At 37.1% G+C, this 26,671-nt stretch overlaps 1 protein-coding gene across 2 annotated transcripts in view; it reads right to left on the bottom strand.

The window, feature by feature from the left end:
- edil3.S (EGF like repeats and discoidin domains 3 S homeolog) overlaps positions 1 to 26,671 on the bottom strand; it is a 311,320-nt gene that overhangs the window by 197,236 nt on the left and 87,413 nt on the right. Inside the window, exon 2 of one of the 2 annotated variants that reach the window (XM_018244394.2) lies at positions 13,563 to 13,691. The exons of the other annotated variant lie outside the window; for it this stretch is intronic. Within the exon in view, the coding sequence (XP_018099883.1) occupies positions 13,563 to 13,691 (129 nt within the window). The remainder of the gene's footprint in view (positions 1 to 13,562; positions 13,692 to 26,671) is intronic. 2 annotated transcript variants of the gene reach the window in all.

The following is a 26,671-nucleotide window of genomic DNA, read 5'->3' as shown; positions in this document are numbered from 1 at the left end:
ACCCCCTCCATTTTCTAACATAAACTATACAGTGGCCTCATGTGTAGGGCAATATAACAACTCTATTTTCTTTATTAAGGTTCCTTGGACTTGTGTAGTGTAATGTATTTGCTGCAACATCTACGTCCATGTAACTTATAATTTCCTGCTATATGCAAAATAGGCAACGCTAGTACATCTTCGCTTTGATTGCAGAAGTACCGCATGTGTTTGGCAACCTAGACGCAACTTCGCACTCTAGTGAATTAGCGTTGTCCTAGAATTTATGCCTGGCGAAGTGTTGCGATGGCTGCTAAGCTAGGTAAGCTAGATAATTTGCCCTATTGATTTTAAACCCATAGTTTCCATGTTACACATATACGTAGGAAACAGGGTTAAGTTCAAGGTGGTTTGTGGTTTGAATTACAAATAATTTAGTGGTGGTTTGAATTACAAATAAAAACATCTAATGAGGCAGGCTATTAATTCTCACTTTAATAACTCACTATACGAGAGGCCCACAAGCATAGTCCGTATACTCCTTAAAGGTCACATTCTACAAAAGTAAAAATGCCTTACATTGGACTTATTTCACTTACAGGGCACCTATCATCAAATATTTCACCTAATGGAGGTGAGGGTTAATAGCACTTCCAAGGGGCATTTTAAAAAAAATCTATTGTTTCCTCCAACTTGGGTTTAGGCTGTAAGCCACCTGCACCCCAATACACATGCATGCACATAATGAGCGGGTGCCCCAGTTTGCATAGTATGTGCACGTGTATGATATAAGAATGAGGATACTTCCATGGCTCCTGTGTCACACGCATGCACATAATGAGCAAGCTGGGAGAGTTGTCACCCAACATGGCCTACTGCACTTGAGAAAGGGGTCACGCCCCGAAACGTTGCATCCGCAATAAACGAGCAAGGTTTTACCTGCTGAAATTACCCATGTTGTGCCGGTGTGTCCTGTTCCTACTGCACTACAAAGCAGTCTGCCTTCTAAAGCAGATGGCTTTTTTAAACATTGTTTCCCCAACCAGAGTGTTTTTCTGATATGATAGGTGTCCTTTAGCATCAGTATGTTATATTTAAAATACATACACAACAGAAATTTCCAGAAGATGATACAACCATTCATCCCATTTTCACTCTTTAATTCACCAGTCTCCCTAAACACATTGGTGCAGCTGTACAATTTGGAAAGGGCAGCATTAAGGAATACATTTAAAAAAAAATAAATCAAAGAACAATAAATCTTCAATTCAGCATTGTTACTCCGCAAAATTGATTTAGAATTGATGATGTGCCTTATTTAATGACTATTAGTAGCATACTATTTAACTTTACAAACATAGAGACCATGAGACCTGGAGGGAAGTTAGAACAATGCTATAATAAGATATATTGCAGGTAAGTTCAGCACAAGCCTTACTCATTAAAATGCTTCTTAATTATTTATTGATGTAAGAATAACATTCTTATATCCGGAAACCCAGCTTTGATCCCCACATGCACAACCCTGTTTTCATCAATTTCCCATCTGCTATGTAGACACCAACAATTAGCTATACTTACAGTAGTTTTTGTGTCCTTGGCAAAGGGAACTGTATTTTATAATAATGATAAAAACTGATAGAGAAAAACAGATGTAATGCCAAAACTTGTATTACAAAGCTCATGACAATTAGTCAAATTGAAAACCACTCACAGCTAGTTCATAGAGTAAGCATTTATGTGGGTGTTTAAAAGACTCTGGAAAATCAAAATTTCTTAAAACATATGTTTCCTAAAGTCATACTGACTTCTACCTATTTATAGTATTGACTCATAAAAATGTGGGAAAAACATTTGGTTTATCTCAATGTTAATTATCTGGAAGTCAATTGTGGAAACAAGGCTTTCCTCTAGAATTTAACTACAGTACATGAAATATAATCCCAAATATGATTTATTATTATTATGATTAACAAACATCAGATATGTTCTTCACTAGAATAGTCAGATTTATTAGTCTTATATGAATCAGCTGTAGATGCATACACCTGTAATTATTACATTTTTTAAGGGGAATGTAATAAATGTCGGTAACGGAAAACCTATTCACAACGCAAAAATGTATGCCATACGATAACTTAATATAGCTTTTGCAAACCCGGAAACTATTTAGCAACCATTTCCAACAGTGGAAGAAAGATTGTGAATTATATGGTTTGAGCTGTGTATGTAATAAAACTTCTTAATGAAAAAGTTATGTTTAGTGATGTGCGAATCTGTCCTGTTTCGCTTCACCAAAAAATTAGCGAAACTCCAAAAAAAATTTGTGAAGCAGTAAAAATGTGTGAAACGCATTAAAGTCAATGTCAAATAATTTTGACGCACGACAATTGTGACATGAGCGACAATTTTCATACGAGCGACTCTTTTGTCCAAATGCATTAAAGTCAATGGGCGTCCGAATAATTTTTATGCGCGCCAATTTTGACACGCAACAATTTTTTTAGTAGCACTGAATTTTCCATGCAGTAGTTTCGCTGCAAATCTATGCCTGACAAACAAATTCGGCCATCACTAGTTATGTTTGCTCAAATAGATTATGTTTGAAATATGCAATTAAAATTCACAATGCAATAACAATCTTAGGAAGAATATTACATTGCAAGATGCAAATTTTTATTCTTATTTGTGAGAATTGCTTTTCTCTTTGCAACGTTTATTACATTTCTCCATTAGATTTTAGAACAGCAGGAATTTTAAACTTAATAAAGCGTCACTGTCTGGTGACCACTATAAGTCCTCAAAAGTTCAGACTAGGCACTGATATATGCATTTATGTCTATACCTAGGTAACTGTTATTTTGTGCCTAGGGAATATTATTGTACAGCATTGCAAGGTTAGCAGCCTTTCAATAAAGCCAAATAAATTTATTATAAGGAACCAGCTTCTGCAGCTAGATGAGTTTTGAACACATAAAAAAGTACAATTTGGAGAAAAATTACACAGAAGCTGTCCATTGTAGCAGTCTTTTAAATGCCACAGTTGAAAACAATTGCCTTATAAAATATCAAAAGGCATCAGAGAGATCACCTTTTGGATCCTATAAATATTTGAAAACATTATTATTCCTGGCAAGGCATTGCTTACGTGATTCATAAATTGTTTGCAGAAAATATTTGCAATTCTAATATCTGCATGAAAATGTGTCATTCCAAGTCAACACTCTCAGGATGAATTTGTGTAAGACACGAAGTGACAAAATAAAAGCTATTGCAGTGTCTAATCATAAAGGCAAACATCAGTATATGTTGACAAATACTGTATATCTTGACTAGAATGGAGAAAGTAAAATCATATGGCAGCACTTTTGAAAGGCTCAGCAGCTTTTAGTTATATTTATAGATGCAAGTGCACTTAAATATATGATTTGGAAGCAGAAAGTCCTACCTATAAATTACATTGCAGTTAAGGCGTTTTTGCTCTGCAATAGCATATTGTACATCATCCTACCTTGCTAGAGAAGCTTCTTTTCACTATGCTACAACTGTTCTTCATAGAAAAAAAAGGCTCCCTGGTTTCCAATTTCGTATTAACACAGTGCCTGGACAGCATATAAGATAGACAGGGGGAGAGCTGGGGAGGTCTCCAATTCCACAAGTTAATGTGGAAGGCAAGGAGCAAATAATAATAACTGTGTTTATTTCCCGCACAGTAGATGTTCTTCTGAGAAGCAGGCAGCATAGAGCAGATTCATGGAAATTTTGCCATAAAACTGTCCCGTCCAAAAAGTTTTGTGCCTAAACGCTATGTATATTCTCACATAGAGAATACCCTATAAATGACTCCCATTGGAGTCTATGGGGTGTCATTTTCGAGGCAAAACTTGGAAAAAATTTGGCTCATCACTACTATTAACATCTTCAAAAAGTTCTAGAGACTTCGACATGAAGTTGGCAGGCTTTAGGTGGAGAATAGTAGAATTAGAAGTGACATCAGCCCTGTGTGCAGAAAAACATATTCTTATTTCATTTTTTTAAAAGCAATTATGAACAAATACAGTAGAACCTCAATTTTACATCCCCTGATTTTAAGTTTCCCCTCATTTTACATTGTTGTTTTGTGGTCCCATCTATATATTATTCATAATACATTTCCCTGATTTTACATCATTTGTTTCTGGTTATTATTTCACAAAAAAATCTAAATTCCCTTCTTACTGTTGAAAGAGAGCAACTGTGGAATACTAATATTGCCTCTGTCACCCCTGACTTTATATTAAATGCAGAAGAATTACAGTTATTGTATTTCCAAGATGTCGAAAATCTTTTTTCTGGATAATCTTTTTAAAATACCTCCGGGAAACTATTATATTGTTTTGACAGCATTTTTTATTTGTTGATATTATATAATTCTCTTTTTCCAGTATTACAATCAAGAAATGTCTTTTTTTTGTCAAAAGTACTTTATTTTAGCTAAATCACTTTGGCATTTGATTGTTCAGCAGAATTCTAAAGACCAGAAATGCTTCTTTTCATTAACATCATAGAGGCTGCCTGGATGTTTTTAACTGCTTGCCTGTTACAGATTGCAAGAGCTACGCCATTGGATATCAAGTACCTAGTAAAAGCATTATAGATTCTGACTTATCTTCCCCTTGCCCTGGGTTTTAATTTAAATTAAGCTACAGAGGGAAGCTTTCATAGCAATGTGCTCCGTGTATGGACCTTAACTAAGGACTTTAAATCCCTAAGCACATCATTGGTGAGTCCTTCAAAGATTTTTGAGAATGATATCTGAACATTGCATACATGAGTCTTTTTAAAAGAACACACACACACATATATTTACAGTTAAATCGGCAGAAAGCATTAACCACTCGTGCTTCAAGTCAAGCAAAACATAACTTTATGATCCATGGTTGGAGGCAGTTTTGTTAGTTAGTCTTCAGTTGTCTAGATGGGGCCCTCTAATCTTCATGAGGATCACCCATTAGGCAGACACTGAATAAAGGTATGGTTATGAGTCTGATAAAACTACAGTAGAGTCATACATATTTAAAATGTGTCCCCTGAATGTGCTGTGAAATAATCTATTCAGAGATTCACCCACCCCTGATACTAAATATGGTAAGATGTTTCAATAGTCATGTATTAGAAAGTCAAAGATTTAAAGTGAAATGCTGGAAAAGCTGGATACTATGGGGCAAATTCACTAAAGTTCGAAGCGGCTAACGCTAGCGCAAATCCGCCAGTGTGACGTACTTTGCTAATTTACTAACATGCGCTGGTGCAAATTTGATATGGCAAAGTGATGTTACTATGCTAATTCACTAACTTGCGCATTTTACTGAACGTTACCTCTTGCGCCAGACTTGCCTTCGCCACCTCAGACCAGCGAAGTGCAATAGTGTAGATAGTGCTTTTTTCAAGTCCCAAAAAATGCTGGCGTCTTTTCCTTTTTTAAGGGTGATAGCCTGAAAAAGATTGCAAAGTTTTTTGGGGGTACCTCCTTCCCCCTTACATTTCCTAACATATGGCACCTAAACTATACAGTGGGCACATGTATAGGGCAAAATAACAACTCTATTTTATTTTATGAAGCTTTCCCAGGCTTGTGTAGTGTAATGTATTTGCTGCTACATATACGTCCATAATACTTTAACTTGGCGCCGTATGCAAATTAGGCATCGCTTGCGTAACTTCGCTTTGCTTGACGAATTAACGCTAGCGCAACTTCGCTACCTTTCACCTCCCTGAGTGCAATTTTGGTGAATTAGCGGCGCCCTGGCGAAACTTCGCCTGGTGAAGTGCGGAAAAGCCTGAGCTAGCGTAACTCCGCATGTTAGTGAATTTGCCCCTATGAGCTCAGAGTCCCTTTGTTAGATAAACTTGTTTTGGGCTACTGTAAAAATGGTGTGGCTCCAACTGCTCTGTATATTAAGCAGTAGGTAAAGGTACCACATTAATGGTTGCTAGAGTTTTGTTTTCCTTCTATTACAGAGAAACTCAGGTTTGGTCAGTGCAAGTAGGCAGAATCAGTGCTAAATTCCCAGAGTGTTCTAAGATGCAGTTTTACGTTATGTTAATAAAAGTATTACACTACAAAGAAGCTTGGCCTCCAACCACACATTTAATCCATGTACGGTAGATGCACTATTAAAGTTGTCTACATCAAGACTTAATCAAATGCACCATGGGAAAATTAAATGTAGCTATAGTCATAGGCTTTTATCATGCCAATGAAATTTATGATGCATCAGAAAGGGAAACATATATTCCAAAGGAAGGTAGATGCTACCTTGCATTGTTCCAACTGTTCCACAAGCTATGACTTCTGTTCTTAAAGGAAAACTATACCCCTCAAACAATGTAGTTCTCTATAAAAAGATATTGCCTAAAACAGCTCTTATGTAAAACCCTACTTCATGGAAATAAATAATTTTCATAATAATATACTTTTTAGTAGTATGTGCCATTGGGTAATCCTAAATAGAAAATTGACATTTTAAAAAATAAGGGCCACCCCCTGGGATCATATGATTCACGGTGCACACAAACATACCAAACAAACTATATTGTTAGGTCACATGAGCCAATTAACAGACTGTACTTCCTGTTACATTTAGAGCTGTAGTATTTCTGGTCAGGTGATCTCTGAGGCAGCACAGAGACCATCACAAAATGGTGGTGCAATGCAAGAGATGTAAAAGGGCAATATTTACTTAAATATATATATTCCATTTTGATAAGATTCTTTAATATGCCACTAAATTTGATATAAACTATCTGTATTCATTTGGGGGGTATAGTTTTCCTTTAAAAGCATATATGCATGTTATAGTAATGATGTGCATGTAAATATTCTGCAATATAATGTGCAGTTAGGATACAGAGGCTGCAGTCTTAGTGCTTCAACATAAGTATCTACTATAGCATCATCTTTATATATTTCAGTTCATTAATTTGCTTCTTATGTTCTACTTGTTTTCTCATCTACTTTACTAATGTGAGGTCTACTTTTAATGATGATGTCCCATTATGAACTACATCCATAAAAGCATTGTTAGCATTCTGTTCCATGGAAAATATTACTTAAATGTTGATTTATGAGAAAATGTATATTGTTATATTTAACAAACAACAATTTCTTCTGTAACTTTAACATAATAAATATCTGATTGAAAAGCATGAAACAGGAGCAGGGCCGGAACTAGGAGTAGGCACGTGCCTAGGGCGCAAAGCTTGGGGGGTGCCAGGCACGTACCTTTCACTGCTGCCTACCCCAGTCCGGTCTGCGGAGTCCGGCTCGCTGCGTGTGATTGCACGCATGCACGCATGTACTTGAGGTAAGGGTAGTGACGTTGTGGGACAGTGCGCATGCACGCACCCTCACGTATGCACGCACGCAGGAGAGGGTGATGTGGAGGGCTGGGTTGCCTGGTGCGCCCGCCCAGCATGGCCCGGCCCTGAACAGGAGGGTGATTTAGACAAGCTGTTTCTTGGCTGCTTTGAGATCTACTGATCCCCAGCTAAAGGTCTACTGGTAGATCCCGATCTACCTTTTGGGTACCCCTGGCTTAAGCTATGGAACTCCATAGGTGCACAATTGCCTTCTACTTGTTGCCATTAAGTACAGGACATTCTTTCTCCCAACCGTGCAAGCACTGAGAGCAGTAAATTCTGTGGGCAGAATTTTATATTATACCTTACATTTATTGGAAAAAAAGGCCAGGGCACAAAACCAAGATCTGCATCCTGCACAAGGAGCAGTAGAGGGTACAAACAGCAACAGGGTGGTGTCCTTAACACCCACTTGCACCACTAGCCCTTACCTCTTCTAGATGACAATATTTTTTTGTTGTGCTTCATCTTCCACCAAATGGGCTCACAAATTTCATTGAATACAGTCAATAAGACAGAATGACATGGGCACATATCACCAATATGATTTTTATAAAAGATCGGTGGCACCAACCCTATGGATGAAATGAAATTTAGGTAATATATCAATATGTCTCTTTGCAGGCGATGGAAAGCAGCACAGAATATTACAAATTTGTCTTTAAGGAAAAACCTATAGTATAATGGTGTATATAAGAATTACATTTAAATGTGAAAATAAATCATAAACAAAACAGTCAGTTTAAAAATTCTGCCAATATTTAATAACAGCAGTAAGATAAATTGTTTGTGTATAATGTTTGCTTCTAAAAACAAAGAAGAAAAAATAAAAATAGGAAGGTATAAAAAAACTTTTTTTTTTTAACCAAGAAAATATAAGAAAAACAAGGTTTGACATATACTCTATATTCTAAAATATGTTTATTCTTTTTCTTCAGAGCTAAGGATACACTGTACTAAAAGCAATATTGTAGCGGCTCACTGCATGCGTTTCTTAATATTCTCTTATAAACCATACTACAAACAAAGTGTGAAATATGGTAATTCTTATCTCCCAAATCCACATTATTTGCAAAGATATTTACATGATGTGATTCTGTGAGGTTTTATTGTATAATAAATCCATTGCTTCTGGTTCAGAGTTATATATACTCTAATATAATTTTGTAGGGCACTGCTCATGGACATTTGGTCCCCCATTCTAGTGCATACACAAGATTTTGGGGTGATACAAAATGTGTCTTAATAACAAATTGACACAAAATGGCAGCTGCCTGCTTGATGTGATTCTGTAATTCCAAGAATAAGAAAACTAAATTTTAATTATGAATACAGTGTAAGTAAAGTTTATGTTGCTCAGCTTACATGATCGAAAATAATTTGGAATTATTTCCTAAGGTGACAGGTCCCCTTTAAGAAACCTATTAGTGTATTAACATTGCTTTGGAGATTCCCCTGCCCCTATGTGTCCTCTGGCTAATTTATTTGTTCCCTAGAAATCCTCCAGAACCCCATGACCATTGCTAGCGACAATTGTTGTGCACAAATATGTACACTCATAGCAAGTTTAAACTGGAATTTCAAAAGCAAATGCTATTATATTGTGCATTTAAGAATTGTGACTGAGATCCTACCCTTTTAGCCAATGTTTAAAGGACCAGTAACATCAAAAATTTTTTTTAAAAAAATCGTTAGTACACATCAAAAAAAAAAACACCACCACAAATTATAATTTAAAATCACAAAGCCTTTATTAAGAAATAACTTACAGAAACTGCACTTCCTGTCCTGTACAGAAACGGCGAAAGGGCGACCATCCATGCTGCTGGGCTCGATTTCTCCTCCCTGGCTACTCTGCTGACAGCGTGTGAAGGAGCAAGATGGATGCCTCATGTCTGCGATGCGATGAAGTGACTGCTCGAGCCCCCTCCTCCTCCTGCACTATAGATGAGAAGCGCCCACCTGGACACTGGAGGAAGCGGTGGTAGTGGAGGCGGTGGAGGGAGCTGTAAATCAGTGTTGGCAGCGGCAGCCGCTACTCATCATCAGTCACTGGCCAGGCCCCTCCTCCTCCACCGCTCCCTGCCCTGGTCGCTCCTGCTCCGTTCCCTGCCAAGAGGTGTGCTAGTGCTGCAAGTATAGCACATACTGAGTTGTGGGAAGCTTCCCCCCTCCCCATAGCATTTGTTTGAAACTGTCCAGCGCAGTGTATGCGGCAATGAGACGAGGCGACGCAGTTTATACTGTGCCACAAAGCTGCCAGTGTATAGCGCTAGTGCTTCCGCTCTTCTTCTTCCGCTCTTCCGCTCAAACTTGCAGAGTTTCCTGCTTGGGCAGCAGCTGAAAATACACTAGCGCTATACACTGGCAGCTTTGTGGCACAGTATAAACTGCGTTGCCTCGTCTCATTGCCGCATACACTGCGCTGGACAGTTTCAAACAAATGCTATGGGGAGGGGGGAAGCTTCCCACAACTCAGTACGTGCTATACTTGCAGCACTAGCACACCTCTTGGCAGGGAACGGAGCAGGAGCGACCAGGGCAGGGAGCGGTGGAGGAGGAGGGGCCTGGCCAGTGACTGATGATGAGTAGCGGCTGCCGCTGCCAACACTGATTTACAGCTCCCTCCACCGCCTCCACTACCACCGCTTCCTCCAGTGTCCAGGTGGGCGCTTCTCATCTATAGTGCAGGAGGAGGAGGGGGCTCGAGCAGTCACTTCATCGCATCGCAGACATGAGGCATCCATCTTGCTCCTTCACACGCTGTCAGCAGAGTAGCCAGGGAGGAGAAATCGAGCCCAGCAGCATGGATGGTCGCCCTTTCGCCGTTTCTGTACAGGACAGGAAGTTCAGTTTCTGTAAGTTATTTCTTAATAAAGGCTTTGTGATTTTAAATTATAATTTGTGGTGGTGTTTTTTTTTGATGTGTACAAACGATTTTTTTAAAAAATTTTTTTTATGTTACTGGTCCTTTAAACCTTTGTGCACTTTTGCCTTCCTATCTGTGCCTGTATAACAGATAATATTGCGGAATACACAACAGTAGATTGCACTCTCTATAGGGCAGAGTCCTTCGTCCTACTGTGGGGCACATTTACTAAAGGGCGAATTGTGTTCATTTGGCAAAATTTTACTAAAATAGCAATTCACAACAACATTATCTATTTACTAAAAGGCAAATAAGACAATTCGCTAGAACTTTCATGTAGTTTCACCTGGTTCTACCTGATGAATTGTTAAGATGAAGCTACATCCTTGATGTTACTATGTTAGTGACTCAAAAAAAAAGAAAAAATGCTGGCATTTTTCCTATTTTAATGTCGGACTATGTTTAAAATTTGTAAGTATTAAATATATGTTATTTACACTTTTTTAACCATTTGAAGCTCATGCCACATTTGTTTTAAGGTAGGCTCATCATAGGAAAATAGAGTATTTATTTTGTCTTTATTTTGCTCTAAAGGTGGCCATACACGGGCAGATTAATGCTGCTGATATCGGTCCTTTAGACCAATTCAGCACCTTATTTGCCCATGTACATGTATGTGGGCTTCCGACGGGTCTTCCCGATCGATATCTGGGCATAATATAGATCGGGAAGGTTTCATTTTTCAGGCGATCGACTGGTTAGGGCCCATTGAACCTCGTTGTAATTCAATTGTTCAGCCCTGGGGCCAAACGAGCGGATTTTATAGTGTATGGCCAGCTTTATGGAGCAGGTGCATACAAGGGCAGTGAGCAAAAAGCTGAACTGGAAATGGAAGAATGAGTAATTACACAAGAATTCTGGTGAGGTGCAAACATTAGAACTTAAAAAAAAAGTTTTTGAGATTTGAGAAAAGTAGTATATTTTTATTAAAAAAATGATTCACTTCCATTGTAAAATACTGTGCAGTGATTATGATCATTATATCCTTGATAAAGACAGTTCCTCTCAAGGCAGTGTTAGTAGATAAGACATTGAAAATATATGCTTTTCAAAGTATGAACCAAAATATTTCATTATAACCGAACCAGTAAACTCAAAGGGATTAGGATCAAATGTAACCTGATGTTATATAAAAAGCCTATCTGTGCACACACATTATTTCAAGTATTCATATGTACATAACACATTATTTTGAGCTAAGGAAAAAGGAAAATGGGAAATAAAATTACCTTTCTGCTTCATTTAAACTTGTTGAGCAAATAAAAGATTTATACAGCATGTAGAAATAGTTATGGAGATTATGTACTGTATAATATATAATAAAAAGGAAATGGAAGCAAAATCCCCCCAGAAAAAAACAAGCTTTGTTTTCTTGTTTACAAAGCAGCGTTTTTTAAAACGTATTTATTTATTTATTTGCATTTGTTACAGTTCTCTGTTTAGATATATGAAAATCTTAATCCATAACTATACATGAAATATTGATTGAATCCAAATGAGATCAGTTTCAAGTGCTTTGCCAGTCTGGGTGAATTCATTTTCTGTTACTGCACAATTGTGATGACCCTATCCCACCCACTCCCAATCCAGCCGATCTGTGACATTGCGAAAGGGGGCAGGGCAGGTGCACGCCTATAAATAGATGGTGCCGGCACAGGAAAGTAGTGGACGAGAGAAAGTGTAAGGAAGAGTCAAACCCTAACACAACCGCAAACTCTGTGCAGAAGACCCGCACAACACTACTGCACACTACTGCACAATAACCCATGCTCTGGCAAACATAGTTTTATTTTACAAAAGTTCTTAGAACATTTGGTTTGTTGCTATTGGATACAAGTAGGGTTGCCACCTTTGTGCGGCTCACGATTCGGACAGGGGGCGGGCCATGACATCACAGGGGTGGGTCAGTGACCTTGCAGGCTGGGCGTGCTACATCATGTAGGCAGGGCAAGCTACATCATGTGGTATGGCAATCAGCGACTGGCTAATCGCCATGCCATTAAGGTAGATTCTGCTTGGTTTTCCTTATTTGCAAAACTGAGGAGACTGTCTTGACCCAGGCTCCTTTCCAGTGTCGGACTGGCCCACCAGGATACCAGGGAAAACTTCCGGTGGGCCCACCTGTTAGTGGGCCCTCATGCTGCTAGATTTTTGGCCTATTTCATGGCCATTACCTATTCTATGAGAACAAAGAGGCTAAATAGATGGAATAATAGATTATAGTATGTAAAGAAAACAAACTAGGAGAATAGTGGTTGATTGAGGAGATGAAGAATATTAGAACTAAGAGTGGGCCCTTGGTCTAAGGTTATATGGGGGCCCCTGGTTTAAGGTTTTTAGGGGGGCCCCAGGTGTCTCTTCTGAAAACCTAGCTGTCTGAGTCAAATCAGGACAGGTGGCAACCCTAGATACAAGACCTGTAGAAAAATTGTGGTTATTATTACATTAATTCATTCACCAGAAGTTCCTGTGTCATTGCATATAGACTTCAAATATACTTATTAAAAGGAAGTGGTACTGAAATGCACATTCTTGAATAATCAGAACAAGATGAGTGAACGAAATCAGATACGTATAGACCTGCTGTTTCAACACACACCATCCATCATGTGATAAGCATTCAATTTGAAAGTATAGGAAACAGACCAGGAACAGGCAGTACTTTAGTCTGCAAACACCCTTTATTGGTGTATTTTCACTCACTATACTTATTAAAAGGAAGTGGTACTTAAATGCACATTCTTGAATAAATAAGGTTTCATATGCACATAACCCATCATAACTTTTTCAATTAGCAATTTTTGAAAATGAAATTGAGTCCAAAGCAGAGTAAATGTTGCCTTTAATGACTTTGGTCTCACAATATACAGTATTTGCTGCAAAATGTCAAATACAGGTATGGCATCTATTATGAAGAGTTCTTAGGGCCTCAGGTGTTTTGCATTAGAGATCCCTCTTTTTTGCATCCCCACACCTTAAGGCTGCTGAAAAGCATCCAAAGATTATACAACCCAGTAGGATCATTTTGCCATAATTATAGATTTATGATTGGTTAGTAAACATCAATACTTGGCACAATTATGCTAATTTATGTTTTTGTGGCAAACAAATATAATTTAGTAGTTTTTCCACTGGAATAATTTTTTTTACAAGTTTTTCTAGGAAAACTTGTATCACAGACACTACCCACTATAAAGGTACAGTCAAACACAAACCAATGGATTCTAAACTTTAACCTTAAGTTTACACTTACCAACCTCCACAACACTAGAACAGTTGAGATCACTGAAGCCATCTGGACACTCACATGAAAAGGCCTCATCAGATAAGCCTGACAAACAGATTCCCCCATTTTCACATGGGTTTGGGTCACATACATCACCTACAAGTTAATAAGGAAATACAAATAAATCAACTATTCTGTAGCCTCATAAAGATATTCTTGCCAGTTATTTTATTTCCTTTCATTTTATCCCATGTCCCGTAATAGCAAAGTTATTCCAGAGAAAGACGTGAATTTCTTAGTTCACCAATAACTGCTGTGAATAGTTTTGCTTTTGGAAATTCCTTCTACATATTTTATTAACAGATTTTCAAAATAGTCAGTATTGGAATGATCTATGTATCACCTTACTATATTAATCTCTCCTCACTGCTATATTCAGTACAGCTATTTGACATATAACATGTATTGTTGGGGGAACTTCAAGGAGAATATTTATTTGAAATTCTACTCATATGCTGGACAATAAGAAGCAGCTGTGGGCATGAATGGTAAACGGCAAGAAGTAAGCAGTGGAACACAAAAAATTAGCAGATAGATATATAGCATCACTAATCCAATCCTGGCCCTGAAAGTAAATTCTTGTTTTGATTGGTAGAACATTAGTTACACTGGACCCCTTTTCTCAGTTGGGTCCTTACGATGATAGAGGAGGAAGGATGAGTTGTTTCAGCTGATTCTTAAACATGAGCAAAATGTTTATTAGCAAACACCACTGGGTAATACTCATAGCAGACCTTCAGCATAGGGGAGTAGACCACAATTTTTATTTTACATTATGATTAAAAAAGCAACAGCCGTACACATTGCAATGTGTCGACAAAGGACACCGCCTAACTAAACCAGCCCTAGCTAAACTGTCAATTGACAATTGCTGTCCTACTCCTGTCTAACCCATATTCACAGGGTCCCTGTTTCTCAACTTATCTAAAGGGGTTGTCCTTTCATGTCAGAACTATTTATCGGGGCATTCCTGCCCAGGTTCCCCAGAAGACATCCAACCAGTAAGGCAGGTGGAGGCCAAAGAGAGTGAACTGGGGCTTGACAATCACTATATCTAAGCTTACCAGGAAGTAGTCACACATTCCCTGGGCCAATGGGGAATGCTGACCCACCCAGTACCTGGACTTATTAAGTAACCCTAGCAACCAATAATACTCTTGCTTTTAAACATCTGATCAGTAAATTCTAACCACGGATTGGATGCTATGGGTTACTGCTCCTGGGCAAACTTAGTGCCATTTATTACATAACCCCTATGTGAGGTAAGACAATCATTCTAAAGCAAAGAAACCACGTATATCCCCTCAATAGTTCCCCAGGCAAATCACTAGCCATTAATTTTGCCTGAAACCAGCATCACTTTATTTAGGGATAAATACAATAAAGAGAGATTATTTGTACTGTATTGCATTCTTAATAGAAAACATTTTTATTCTGCTTTGGACTCTGCAGAAAAAAACAATGACAGTTTATCATACCAGCTAGCTTTTCTACAGATACAGCATTTGTAGTGCTTTTTACAGAACATCTGCAACGTCCTGTATATGTCATTGCTGAATTCCTAAGGGGCAATTACAGTACATTTCACCTGTATATGCCTGGAACAAGTATAAATCTAAGTGGCAAGACTCTCTACAAAGCTTTCTTGTGTACTGCCAGCAAGAGATAAAATCAGATTAATTAAATAATAGGCTTCCTTGCTTGTCAACATATCTATAGTGTTTCCACAATAAATGTCAAAACTAAGTTTAATATCTAGTCAAACTAACCATTATATTGGTATTTTCCTTTTAATGGAATGATAGGATGCTAATTTTATCATCTGCAATTTGACCTCTCTCAGACTGTGTTTCTTGTTAATGAGAGGCATTGCATTCTGGTCATTTAAATCTCAGTGGAGCTCATCTTGGTCTGTGACTAAACATTCAGTAAGGAAAGCTGTCTGCTTTGGATGAGACACATGCATATTTCATTTCATGTGTTTTTTTGTGTATACATGAACGGGTAAACAAATCTTGCACTTCCCCCCTTATAATGTTTGATTTTCTTTTGTTGGCATATAATAGGCATGTGTCCCAAGAAAACCAGTTTAGCTCATGGTAATGGCACTTTAAATACATGTATTAGAAACAGAGTAAGGCTGCTATCCTTTTATGTGTCTTGTTTAGCAAAGCTTTATGGATGTACATTATTATGGCTGTATACTTACAGTAGAATCACTTTTATACAGTATGTAATGAATACCATACAACAACAGTTTTTTAAATACCCATCCAATAAAACTGGATTTGACATATAGACAACAAGCATATGATTCAAGTTATTATGTCAACGTGGCAAAGTCGCAGTATGATATTAGGCTTCTGTTACACAGAGGCAGAAATAGAGGTAGGCAGAAGAGGCACGTGCCTAGGGTGCAAAGTTGGGGGGCACAAGGGACGTACCTTCTCTGTCACCTACCCTTAATTTAGTCCCATGTCTCCTCACTTACGTATGTGCAGTTCTGGTCCCCTTAGTGCACACCTTTTTGTGCATACACACTTTCCAATTTGAGTATGTGCACCTGTGTGCGCGCAAGGGTGGTGGGAGGCGAAACAGGCGGTTGGTGGGGTTGCCTAGGGTGTCCAGCCAGTCTGGCTTGACACTGCCCTTACACCTCAATATTCACTGGGAACAAATTTGCAGCCATTAGTAGGGATGGGCGGATTTGACCCGTTTTGCTTCGCCAAAAATTTGCCGTTGGCGAAATGTTGCAGATGCCCATTAAAGTCTACAGGCATCAAAAAAATTTTGTCGTGTGGCAAAATTGTTTAGACGCAAGTCTTTTTTTTTTGATGCACGCTGCCATACAAGTCTATGGGCGTCATTTTTTTGGCGAAACGAGGCGAAAAAATTCGCCCATCCCTAGCCATTAGCATGCAATAACATGACTCTTTTGCAGGTGCAGAGTGATATTATTTGTGCCTATGGTGCAGGGCACATACTGTTTCTCAATTAACAGGAGTGCTAAGAAAGCAATAAGTACAGGGCTCACATAAGTGTGCACCTGCTGACAGGTGCATTCGGGAGTAGTGATGGGCGATTTTATTCGGCATGCCCGAATTTGCGGCGAATTTGCGTGATTCGCCGCCAGCTAATAAATTCGCGAAACGCCCGCGAAAATTCACCGCAAAAATTCGCCGGCGTCAAAATAAAAAATTTCCGAAAAAAACAGACGCTGGCGTCAAAAACGAGCGCCGGCGTCAAAAACGAGACACCGGCGCTGTTTCACGAATTTTTCAGCAAAGCGAAACGGCGCAAATTCGCCCATCACTGTTTGGGAGTAACAGGTGGTTTGTGGGAAAAAAATGGCAATTTAACTAAGAGCCTTAATGTATTCCTTTTTTGCCAAACAGATTGAAAATATGTAAATACTATGGTTGTGATGGAAAGGGTTTCATGTATCTAAATCTAAGGTAAGTGATAGTAACATTTAAAACAAACAATAATAACAATAAGCAATATAAATATTGGGTCATATAGGTTGTGCAGATTTTTAACTTTTTAAACACCCTACAGATTTTTCTCAATGCATAGTATGTGTTTCCACTTTGCTGTATACCTGGGGATTTGATTGCATAAACCTGCAGTCCATGCTTAGTCATGAATATAAAGTGTATCCTCTTCCTACTAAAGCTCAAAGCCTTTACATCAGGAATATTCCCACACTACAAATCAAAAAGCCCACTCAGATCTCTAGGAAAAATGAAATGTCTCAAATAGTACAAGCTAGGGTTACTTTTATGACTCAAATCCAATGCGTCTATTAACTATCACATATAGTTACTATACAGAAAGCTCAAAATTACAGAAAGGCTGTCTCCCATTGAATCACTTCTCCTTTTTCTCTGTAATAATAAAACAGTACCTTGTACTTGATCCAAAATAAAATATAATTCATTCTCATTGAAAGCAGCCTATTGGGTTCATTTACATAATTGTCTTAAGGAATGAAGATCCAAATTATGGAAAGATCCATTATCTGGAATACCCCACGTTGCAAATAGTCTAGCTAACAGGGGACAAGAAGCCCACTTTTCTGATATAAATGGCTTAAACCACCCATTCATCAGCATAATACATATGATGTACATTCCTACACAAAAGTCAGGTTATAAAATCACATCTCATAAAACTAAGGGGTGTTTTTATTATTATTATCAAGGGGAGCTTATGTTATTTACTTTCCTGTACATGGGGACAAATAAGTACTCCCGTTAACAAAAAATCAAAACAAAACTTCTGGTCTTTGGGATTGGGAACACTATAAAGAGGGGATTCTCCACCTTATCTATTCCAGGGGTATCCTTAGTTTAAGGAGGAAAGTAAACACTTGTTGGCAACCATGGTAGTTGGCTACCCTAGTATCCATTTCTATTCTTGATATTTTTCCTTAACAGAGAATCAATTGCAGCGCACAGAATCAAAAACTGGGATTAGCAATAACGATTATGAATAAAACAAAAATAAAAAATCTTTTTTAAAACACCAGGGAAGAAAAATCTTTTATGAAAAGTAAGTTTTTCATTACTTCCAGTTGAAGGGAAAATGGTGTACTTACATTGGCAATGTAAAGTAAAAATGGTTCTTCCCTTACAAAAAGTGATAGAATAATTAATTAGAGGAGAGGAATGTCATAGATCATGGAGAGACGCAGATGGGACATTTGGGTGCAGACATAGCCAAATTGTTTCTCTGCATGTGTTCAAGTGAGCTTTGTACAACTTTACAGCTTCCCAACCAGGTGTTTCTGGAATATTATGCTACCAGAAGCCATAGCAAGCTAATAATCTATGAAACTTTATTAAGCAATGGCAAGTTATAACAACCCTGTGGGAAAGACCATTCTGCACATTTTAACTCTTCCTACTTTCTAGGAAATTGCATAGAAATTACTTACAGTGCGCTGATCAAATTCATGCATAAGTCAAAATACATAATCACACTGCTTGTAAATGCAACATTTTTTTTTATTCTCCATAGGGTAAATTAAGCCATATTAATAGCTTTGACTGGCCAAAACATTAAGAAAGCAAATCATAAAATAGGCAGAGCTTGGAAAACTGCTGCAAACAGCATCCTTTGAACCATTTAAAAAAATCCATTATAAAAGCAACTACAGATGCTTCAGGAAACTCATGGAAATAGCAACCTTGGATCCTTTAGGAAATCCACTGGAGACAGCAGCCTTAAATCCTGTAGAAAACCCACAAAAATAGCAAGCATGACTCCTTTAGGAATCCAATCGGAAGAGCAACCTTGGATCCTTTAGAAAACCCACTAAAAATAGCAACCTTGGCTGCTTTAGAAAAACAAGTAGAAATAGCAGCCTTGGATCCTTTAGAAAACTTACTGACAATAGTAACCTTGAACCTTTAAAGAAACCCAGTGGAAATAGCAATCCTTTACACTAACAGTGCCCTTTAAACTGTTTTTAAATCTCAGTTGCATAGCTTTTGTTTAAGGTCATGACAAATAACCACAAGCATAATTCCAAGCATCTCTCCTCGACAAATGACCTGGTGGCTTAGCAATTTATCGGCGGTGTACGTTTTTTCCATTGCAGTGTACAAAGCTATTAGGCATCTATTTAATGAAATTGTATATTACCGTGTTTACAAATGTTCATTTTCCGACAGATTCCAGCGCAATATAAAAGAAAAGCAAGCTTGCATTTGTTCTTTAGGAGAGAATGAATCCTTACTGGTGCCGAGATCAAAGGAAACATTTTCTACAATTTTACTAGGAACAGAAATAACATTTTACTTTTCCAGTCAGCAAAACCAAGAAAAAACCCAGAAAATAATTCAGAATTCACAAACAATAAATCACACACCTTTTTTAATTTGACCATAAATTTTACACAGCTGTGCACACTTTTTTTCAGGCATTGATTGTTTTACACAGTATAATAAAAAGGCCCCTATATGTTAGCTGAAGATGTAAATGTGGCGGTTAAGGACAAGTAAACAGACAATGCCAAGGAAAGTACAGAATCCAAATATTAAAATAGGCTTATACTTAGGGTCACAGACAAAGAAATGTCATGACAAATAGCAGTCAAGGTCACAGGCACCATGTCAATAAAGGACAGACGGGCACCCAGGGCTGTCTGGCCGTCCCCACCCGCGTGTGCGCCCAAACGAGCGCAAGCATATGTGTGTGTGAACCAGTGTGTACTGCTGGGGAGCTTGTCTTGGCACTGAGGTAACACTTGCCAGTAGTGATGGGCGAATTTATTCGTCAGGTGCGTATTCGCTGTAAATGTGAAAATTTGATGAACCAAAAATTTTTCACTGTTTTGTAAATTTCACAGGAAATTTGCAAATTTTTTGGCGAAGCAAAATGCCCCAAATTGGCCCATCCCTACTTGCCAGACTTGGGGTAGGCGACGGTGAAGGTACAACCCAAACTTTGTGCCCTAGGCACTTGCCTCTTCTGCCTACCCCAGTTCCATCCCTGAGAGCAACGGGATACCAGTACCAAGGTTTTTGTGCAACTCTATAAGACCTAGCACAGTAGGTGTAAAATTCAATGCTCTTTGAAGCTTTATCATAGATTTATCTAGTTACATAAAATGAATAAGAAATAAGAGAGAACCCCTTGCTGTTCGGTGCATATGAAGTGTCTGTCAAAGAACTCAAATACACATACAAAGATATCGTAGGACTACAGCATAACATCAATAATTTTAGAAATAAGGTTGCCATACATCCACACATACATGTGCACAGATATACAGTAACTCTTTGCAATATTTATGTTGATCCATAAAGATTTCAGCTCACATAATACATGAACTGTCAGTACAGAAAAGCAATGTGGTGACACAGAATAAATGATAACTGGTGGTAAGTGCAGCAGGCGTCATTATACTGTCAACAGTAGAAGAATGTCTTGTCTTCCTACAATGCCTTTTAATACAAAATAGTGGGGGGGGGGTTTTAATAAGAAGTGCAACAAAGAAAAAAAATTGACATTTTACTCATACATTCTCAAGACATAAAGCCAACCATACTTAAAGAAAAGCGATACCCCCCAAACAATGTAGTCTCTATAAAAAGATATTGCATAAAACAGCTCATATGTAAAACCCTGCTTCATGTAAATAAACCATTTGTATAATAATATACTTTTCTAGTAGTATGTGCCATTGGGTAATCATAAATAGAAAATTGTCATTTTAAAAAACAAGGGGATCGTACGATTCACTGTACACACAAACATACCAACAAACCATACTTGTTAGGTCACATGAGCCAATTAACAGACAGAGTTCTGTCTTTTGCTTCCTCACTTCTTCCTGTTACAGTTAGAGTTGAAGTATTTCTGGTCAGGTGATCTCTGAGGCAGCACACAGACCATCTCAAAATGGTGGCTCAAGGCAAGAGCAAGAGATGTAGATTTACTTCTACTCTTCTTTAATATGCCACTTAATATGATGTAAACTTTCTGTTGCTTAAGTGTTCATTTTGGGCGTATAGTTTTCCTTTAATATATATACTAAGTATAATAATCTTCTCAAACATGTTGAACTCTCCACCCTTGATTTCAAAGTGTGGTGAGGAAAAAGCAGTTACCTTGTAAAATATGAAATGTGAAAAAGGACTGAAAAAACACTTCTGTATAGAAATTAAACAGTTATTTGCTTAAACGATGGCATGGACAAAAACAATAGATAGGATAACAAAACTAGGAGGCACATTTATCAAGGGTTGAATTTTGAATTCATGTGAGGTTTTTTAAACTTCCTTAAATTCAAAGGAATTCAAAATTTGACCTTGGGAAATGAATTAATAAAATTGAATTATTACAACTCGGACCATTTTAAATGACCTGAAAATCGAATCGCATTTGATTTGAATTTGATCAAACTCAATTAGAGTTTTTCCTCCGAAAGAAACTTGAATATCAGGAAGGCTGCAAACATCTCCAAATTGATCCCTGGACCTCTCTCGTTGACTTAAACAGTAATTCGGCAGGTTTTAGGTGGCAAATAATCGACTTTGATTTTTTAAAGGGCAAGAGTATGATAAATGTTGAAAATCTGATTAGAATTTTTTTTAAAAAAACTCGAATCAAGTTTGGATAATTCCCTAGTCGAATTTGACAACTTTGACTATAAAAAAAATTTGAAGATTCGAATTAGAACTTTCAATTCGACCCTTAATAAATCTGCCACTAACAAAAAAATATATAATTGCAATTTTGCACATGACTCTCATCATAAAAAATATCTCTTGCAGCATTGGCCCATTATTACCATTGATAACTAATAGCCCAAAATTTTTGATAATGATGAAACAACTAAAAACATTGCTTATTGACCCAATCCCCACCTGATTTGCTTACTTACTGTACATCATTGCCTCCACCCCACTGTACATCATTGACTCATTGAATCATTGCCCTGCGCCCTCCTTATGTTCTTGCTGGAATTTATTTTTCTTTCAGAAGGTGGCAACGCTAACCAATGTAGGTATTGCCTCCTCCGAACTATATGAATGGGAAAACACTAAACAGTGTGTTTCATGGCTAGTGATGGGCGAATTTATTCGCCAGGCGTGAATTCGTGGGGAATTCCCACGATTCACCACCGGCGAATAAATTTGAGAAACCGCCACGAAAATTCACCAGCGTCCAAAAAAAACGGACAATGGCGTCCAAAAAAAACGGGACACTGGAGCAGTTTCACAATTTTTTTGCCGTTTTGCGAATTTGTGGAAAATTTCCTGTGAAACGCCCCAAATTCGCCCATCACTATTCATGGCCTGTCATTTTTTAAAAAATATTGTATATTAAGACCTTTTTAACTTTGTTACTTAGCTATAAAATCACATTTTATAATAGACATTTTTGAATCTTGGCAGGAATTAGGAAGTTTTCAATAAGTAAAGAAGAAAGATGGAGCCGAGAAAGGACTCCAGGAAAATACAGTACAAAAAGTCAAGCAACTATTTAATTTAAAAATAACAAAAAATATTTGGGAGAAAGTCAATCTTTTAGGCTGACTTAACTTTCCGTGATCTCTCCTGTCTGTGATGCCTAAAAATAGACAATGTGGTAGGGAATAAAAGAAAAGAAACAGAAGTAAAGATGATAGGAAAGAAAATGAAGGAAGGGAAAATACATCCTTCAGCGGATAGTTCATCTCATAGATCTTTTAGAATAACCCTGCATATCCACTTTACTCAAAATTAATATGCCTTTATTTTTAAATAATAATGATGCAGTGTGCCAAGCTGTTACCCATGTACAGTTTAATCTTTTAGCTATGACATCAACCTTCCAAACTCTAACGAGATAAATGATACAATAACATCTTCTACATACTTAAAATAAAATCTCTTCTAGGTAGGAAATATAATTGATCATAGAATGGCAAAATAGCTCATGCCTTTCACTCAGCAAGTACCTCATTGATTTTTATAGACTCTTACATCTTATAGCTGCCAATAATTAAGCCCTTCTGTAATCACTCAATGTAATTTTGAAACATTTGGCAAAAAGCAGGGGTCACTGCTATGGATTAAATAAAAATCACTTTGAAAACGGGGTTCTTATGAAAGAAAATAGTAGCACAGAATGTTTCAGGCCTTAGGAAGAAAGTATTCATTGCTTTAAGATTCATGTTTATTCCCTGACCCATAAATGACATATAGAATGATTTTCTGTTCTGATTGGGCTTTTGTAAGAATTCATAATTGATATTTCTTCCATAACTTTGCCAATGTCAGAGCTAAGTAATAAAGCAAATTCAGAGATCACAGTGAAAATGTCTTTGCATTTATTTACAACTGTCAATTATTAACAGTATTACAATAAGAACACTGATAGGCTAGTGCATTGGCAGTAAATTGTATTTACAGCCATGTTAGGTTTGTCTCCAAAGAGATTGTCAGCTGCAGGATGATGAGAACTGCATGCAAGAGAACAGATACAGACACCAGAGTATCTCTTTGTTCTGTTCTACCATATAGATGAACAGATCCTTTATTTATGAACCATAAACTTATAAAAATAGTTAGCACTTTTAGTTGGATTAGGGTGTTTTCCCACAAGAACCAATTAGAAGAGAATATTAAGTTTCAATAACATTAGGTATATATATATCTGCCCACCTTTAGAACCAATGATGAACAATGAAAATGGCATGGGTGCCAATTTTTGAAATAAGCAGCCATCTTCTAGCGCCATACACACACTCCACATGCAGAGGACATTACTGCACCAGAATAATATATTACAAGGGATGATTAAGTCCGAATTTATCTCAGTATTTTCTTCTACAAACTCCAATCAAAGCTGCTCTGGTTTTTTGCACTTTTTTATTATTACATTTTCCTGAAATTTGCTTTGTGTGAAAAAATCTGATTTTCAAAATGTTTTCAAATTTTTCACCAAAAACTCAGATTTTTGCCTGTAAACTCAGAAAACTTCAGGGTATTGCACAAAACCCAGCACACATCAAAAAATCATTAGGACTTCTCCCATTGACTTATATGCAACCTCGACAGGTCTGAGATGCCGGATTTTCAGACTCAGACTTTTCCATCCTCAGGGTTTAATAAATTCTGAAAGTCAGATTTTATAAAAAAAAAAATCACAAATTTTTCGTGATTTTTGCATTCGGAGTTTAGTAAATAACCCCCCCAAGTCTGCTAAAATCATTAAACCATTAAATAAACCCCACCAATAAGGATTTATGATAGCTTAGTCAGGATCAAGTACAAGGTATTCTTCTATAATTTTAGAGAAAAGGAAATGTGTTTTAAAATTCTGAATTATTCTGAACTATTAATTATGCATTCTGTGAGGGGTGACCTACCCATAAATCGGAACTTTCTAGATAATGGTTTCCAGATAACGTAACCTATACTTTGAATCTGTGTTTTCTAATACATATAATAAAAAGAAGTTCTGGATAATTACAAGTTCTTAATTGAGATTAGATTCCCGGAATAACTGTAACATGTTACATCTGCTCATCTAGGCAATGATAAGCCATGAACTACACATCTATGTCCAAATGTCAAGATAAATGAGTTCATTGACCTCAGCGAAATCTGTCAATCGAAAGTTGTGCTAAAGGTCAAAGATGTCTAAACCATAATTAGGGTAAATAAGCACCAAACAATGGGTCAAAGAATCCTTTTATTACATCCTATATTTGGTTTTCCAGTGCCCCTTCAATTTAAACGTGTTTTTTTATTCATACAGGGCCCCTCTGCACATACATTTCCAAGTAAACCAAGCCATTACAGCCCTAGCGAACATATACCTAATAATTTTCCCTCTTTGACAGAGAGAGTGAGAGAAATTCAGAAAGCAAAATGTATGCAGGGTAGAGAGAGGGAGAATTCCCCACCCACACAATGAAATTTACTGGAGTTGTTAAAAGCTTCAGACTATTACAATAATCCAGACACTGACTTCATGCATCAAATTAAGAATATATTCAATTTTCATTGATGTAAAACAGTACAACTTAAAGCCTGGGGATATGATGTATATCATTCTTGTTCATAAAAGAAAAAAATTGTGTTCTACCTACAGGTATGAAGGAAGCAAATGGCAGCACAGTGAAATGAGATGTTGCCAGAAATAGATTATTTTTAGAGTAAATAACTATTGAATCATAGACAGATATGTTTACCATGCTGTCAAGTCAACAAGGCTAATTGTTGCCCTGGCAGTTCCCTCCTTGACAAATAACTGGTGTGGTGGAGAATGGAGCCACTTGCTTCTTTGTGCACCATGGGCAGATTTATTAAGGGTCGATCAGTAAATTCAAATTCAAATTTTTCAAATATTCAAATGTAAATTTGAATGTTAGATTTATCACAGCTCAACCATGGAAACAGTCCTAATTTGAGTATTTCCCACCTAAACCCTGCCAAGTTCATGTACAAGTAAATGGCAGAGGTCCATTGATCCATTTCAGAGTGAAAAACTCGAACTTAATATGAATCGAATATTCGGATCATTCCTAGTCGATCAAGGATTAAAATGACAATTTTTTTCAAAAATTTCCTCCCATTCAAGTTGTGAGTGTAATCGAATTTATTTGAATAAAAAAAATTTCACATGAATTTGAAATTCAACCTTTAATAAATCTGCCCACTAATGTGCAACACATGAAAAATGTAATTCAGTCATTTACACCCACTTAGGAGAGGGTATAAATAAATAAGGGGATACAGGAGAAAGCACAAAAAGAAATTAACACAAATTTAAACATATGCAACAGCCACAGTGTCCATGTTTTATAAAAGGTAATAGAATAGCTTTCCATTTTTGGGGGCTCTGAATTTTTTCAATGGTTGATGGAGAAAATAATACCAACAGTATTCCAACATATGATTGATAACCATCCCAGAACAGTAGAAGCTGTTATAGCTGCAAAGAGTGGACCAACTTTAAATGAATACCCCTGGTTACTAAATTCAACATTGGACAGGCATGTGTTTAGAAACATCTCAATACCTTTTTGCTTTAACTGTTATGCCAAACATTAAAGGAGGCTAAATAAAAACAACTATCTATCTATCTATCTGGTATGGGACCTATTATCCAGAATGCTTGGGACCTGGGTTTTTTTTAGGATAAGGGATCTTTTTGTAAAAAAATATTCCCAAAAAAGCCAGGAAAACATTGTATGATTCGAGAAAAAGCCCGAAAAAATCGTACAATTCATGAAAAGATGAAAAAAGGACACAATTCATGAAAAAGCCAGAAAAAATAGTACAAAATGATTTTTCATACAATTTTTTCAGGCTTGTCCCCGAACCAATTCATTTGTGCTTTGTAAATAATAAATAAAGTCAAATCGTGGATTCTAGTTAGTCAGACTTTTTTCTATTTAAAAAAATCAGAAAAATTCGGATTTTGATTTTTTCACATCCAATAACTATTAATTATAATCTTAGTCTCGATCACATACAAGGTACTGTTTTATCATTACAGAGAAAAAGAAAATCCTTCTTAAAAATTAGATTAAACTGGCTAAAATAGAATCTAGGGAAGATGGTCTTAAA

This window comes from Xenopus laevis, chromosome 1S, assembly GCF_017654675.1.
Source record: "Xenopus laevis strain J_2021 chromosome 1S, Xenopus_laevis_v10.1, whole genome shotgun sequence".
NCBI classification, from domain to species: Eukaryota; Metazoa; Chordata; class Amphibia; order Anura; family Pipidae; genus Xenopus; species Xenopus laevis.
The sequence above is the reverse complement of the archived record's forward strand: the minus strand, read 5'-3'. Positions and strand labels throughout refer to the sequence as shown.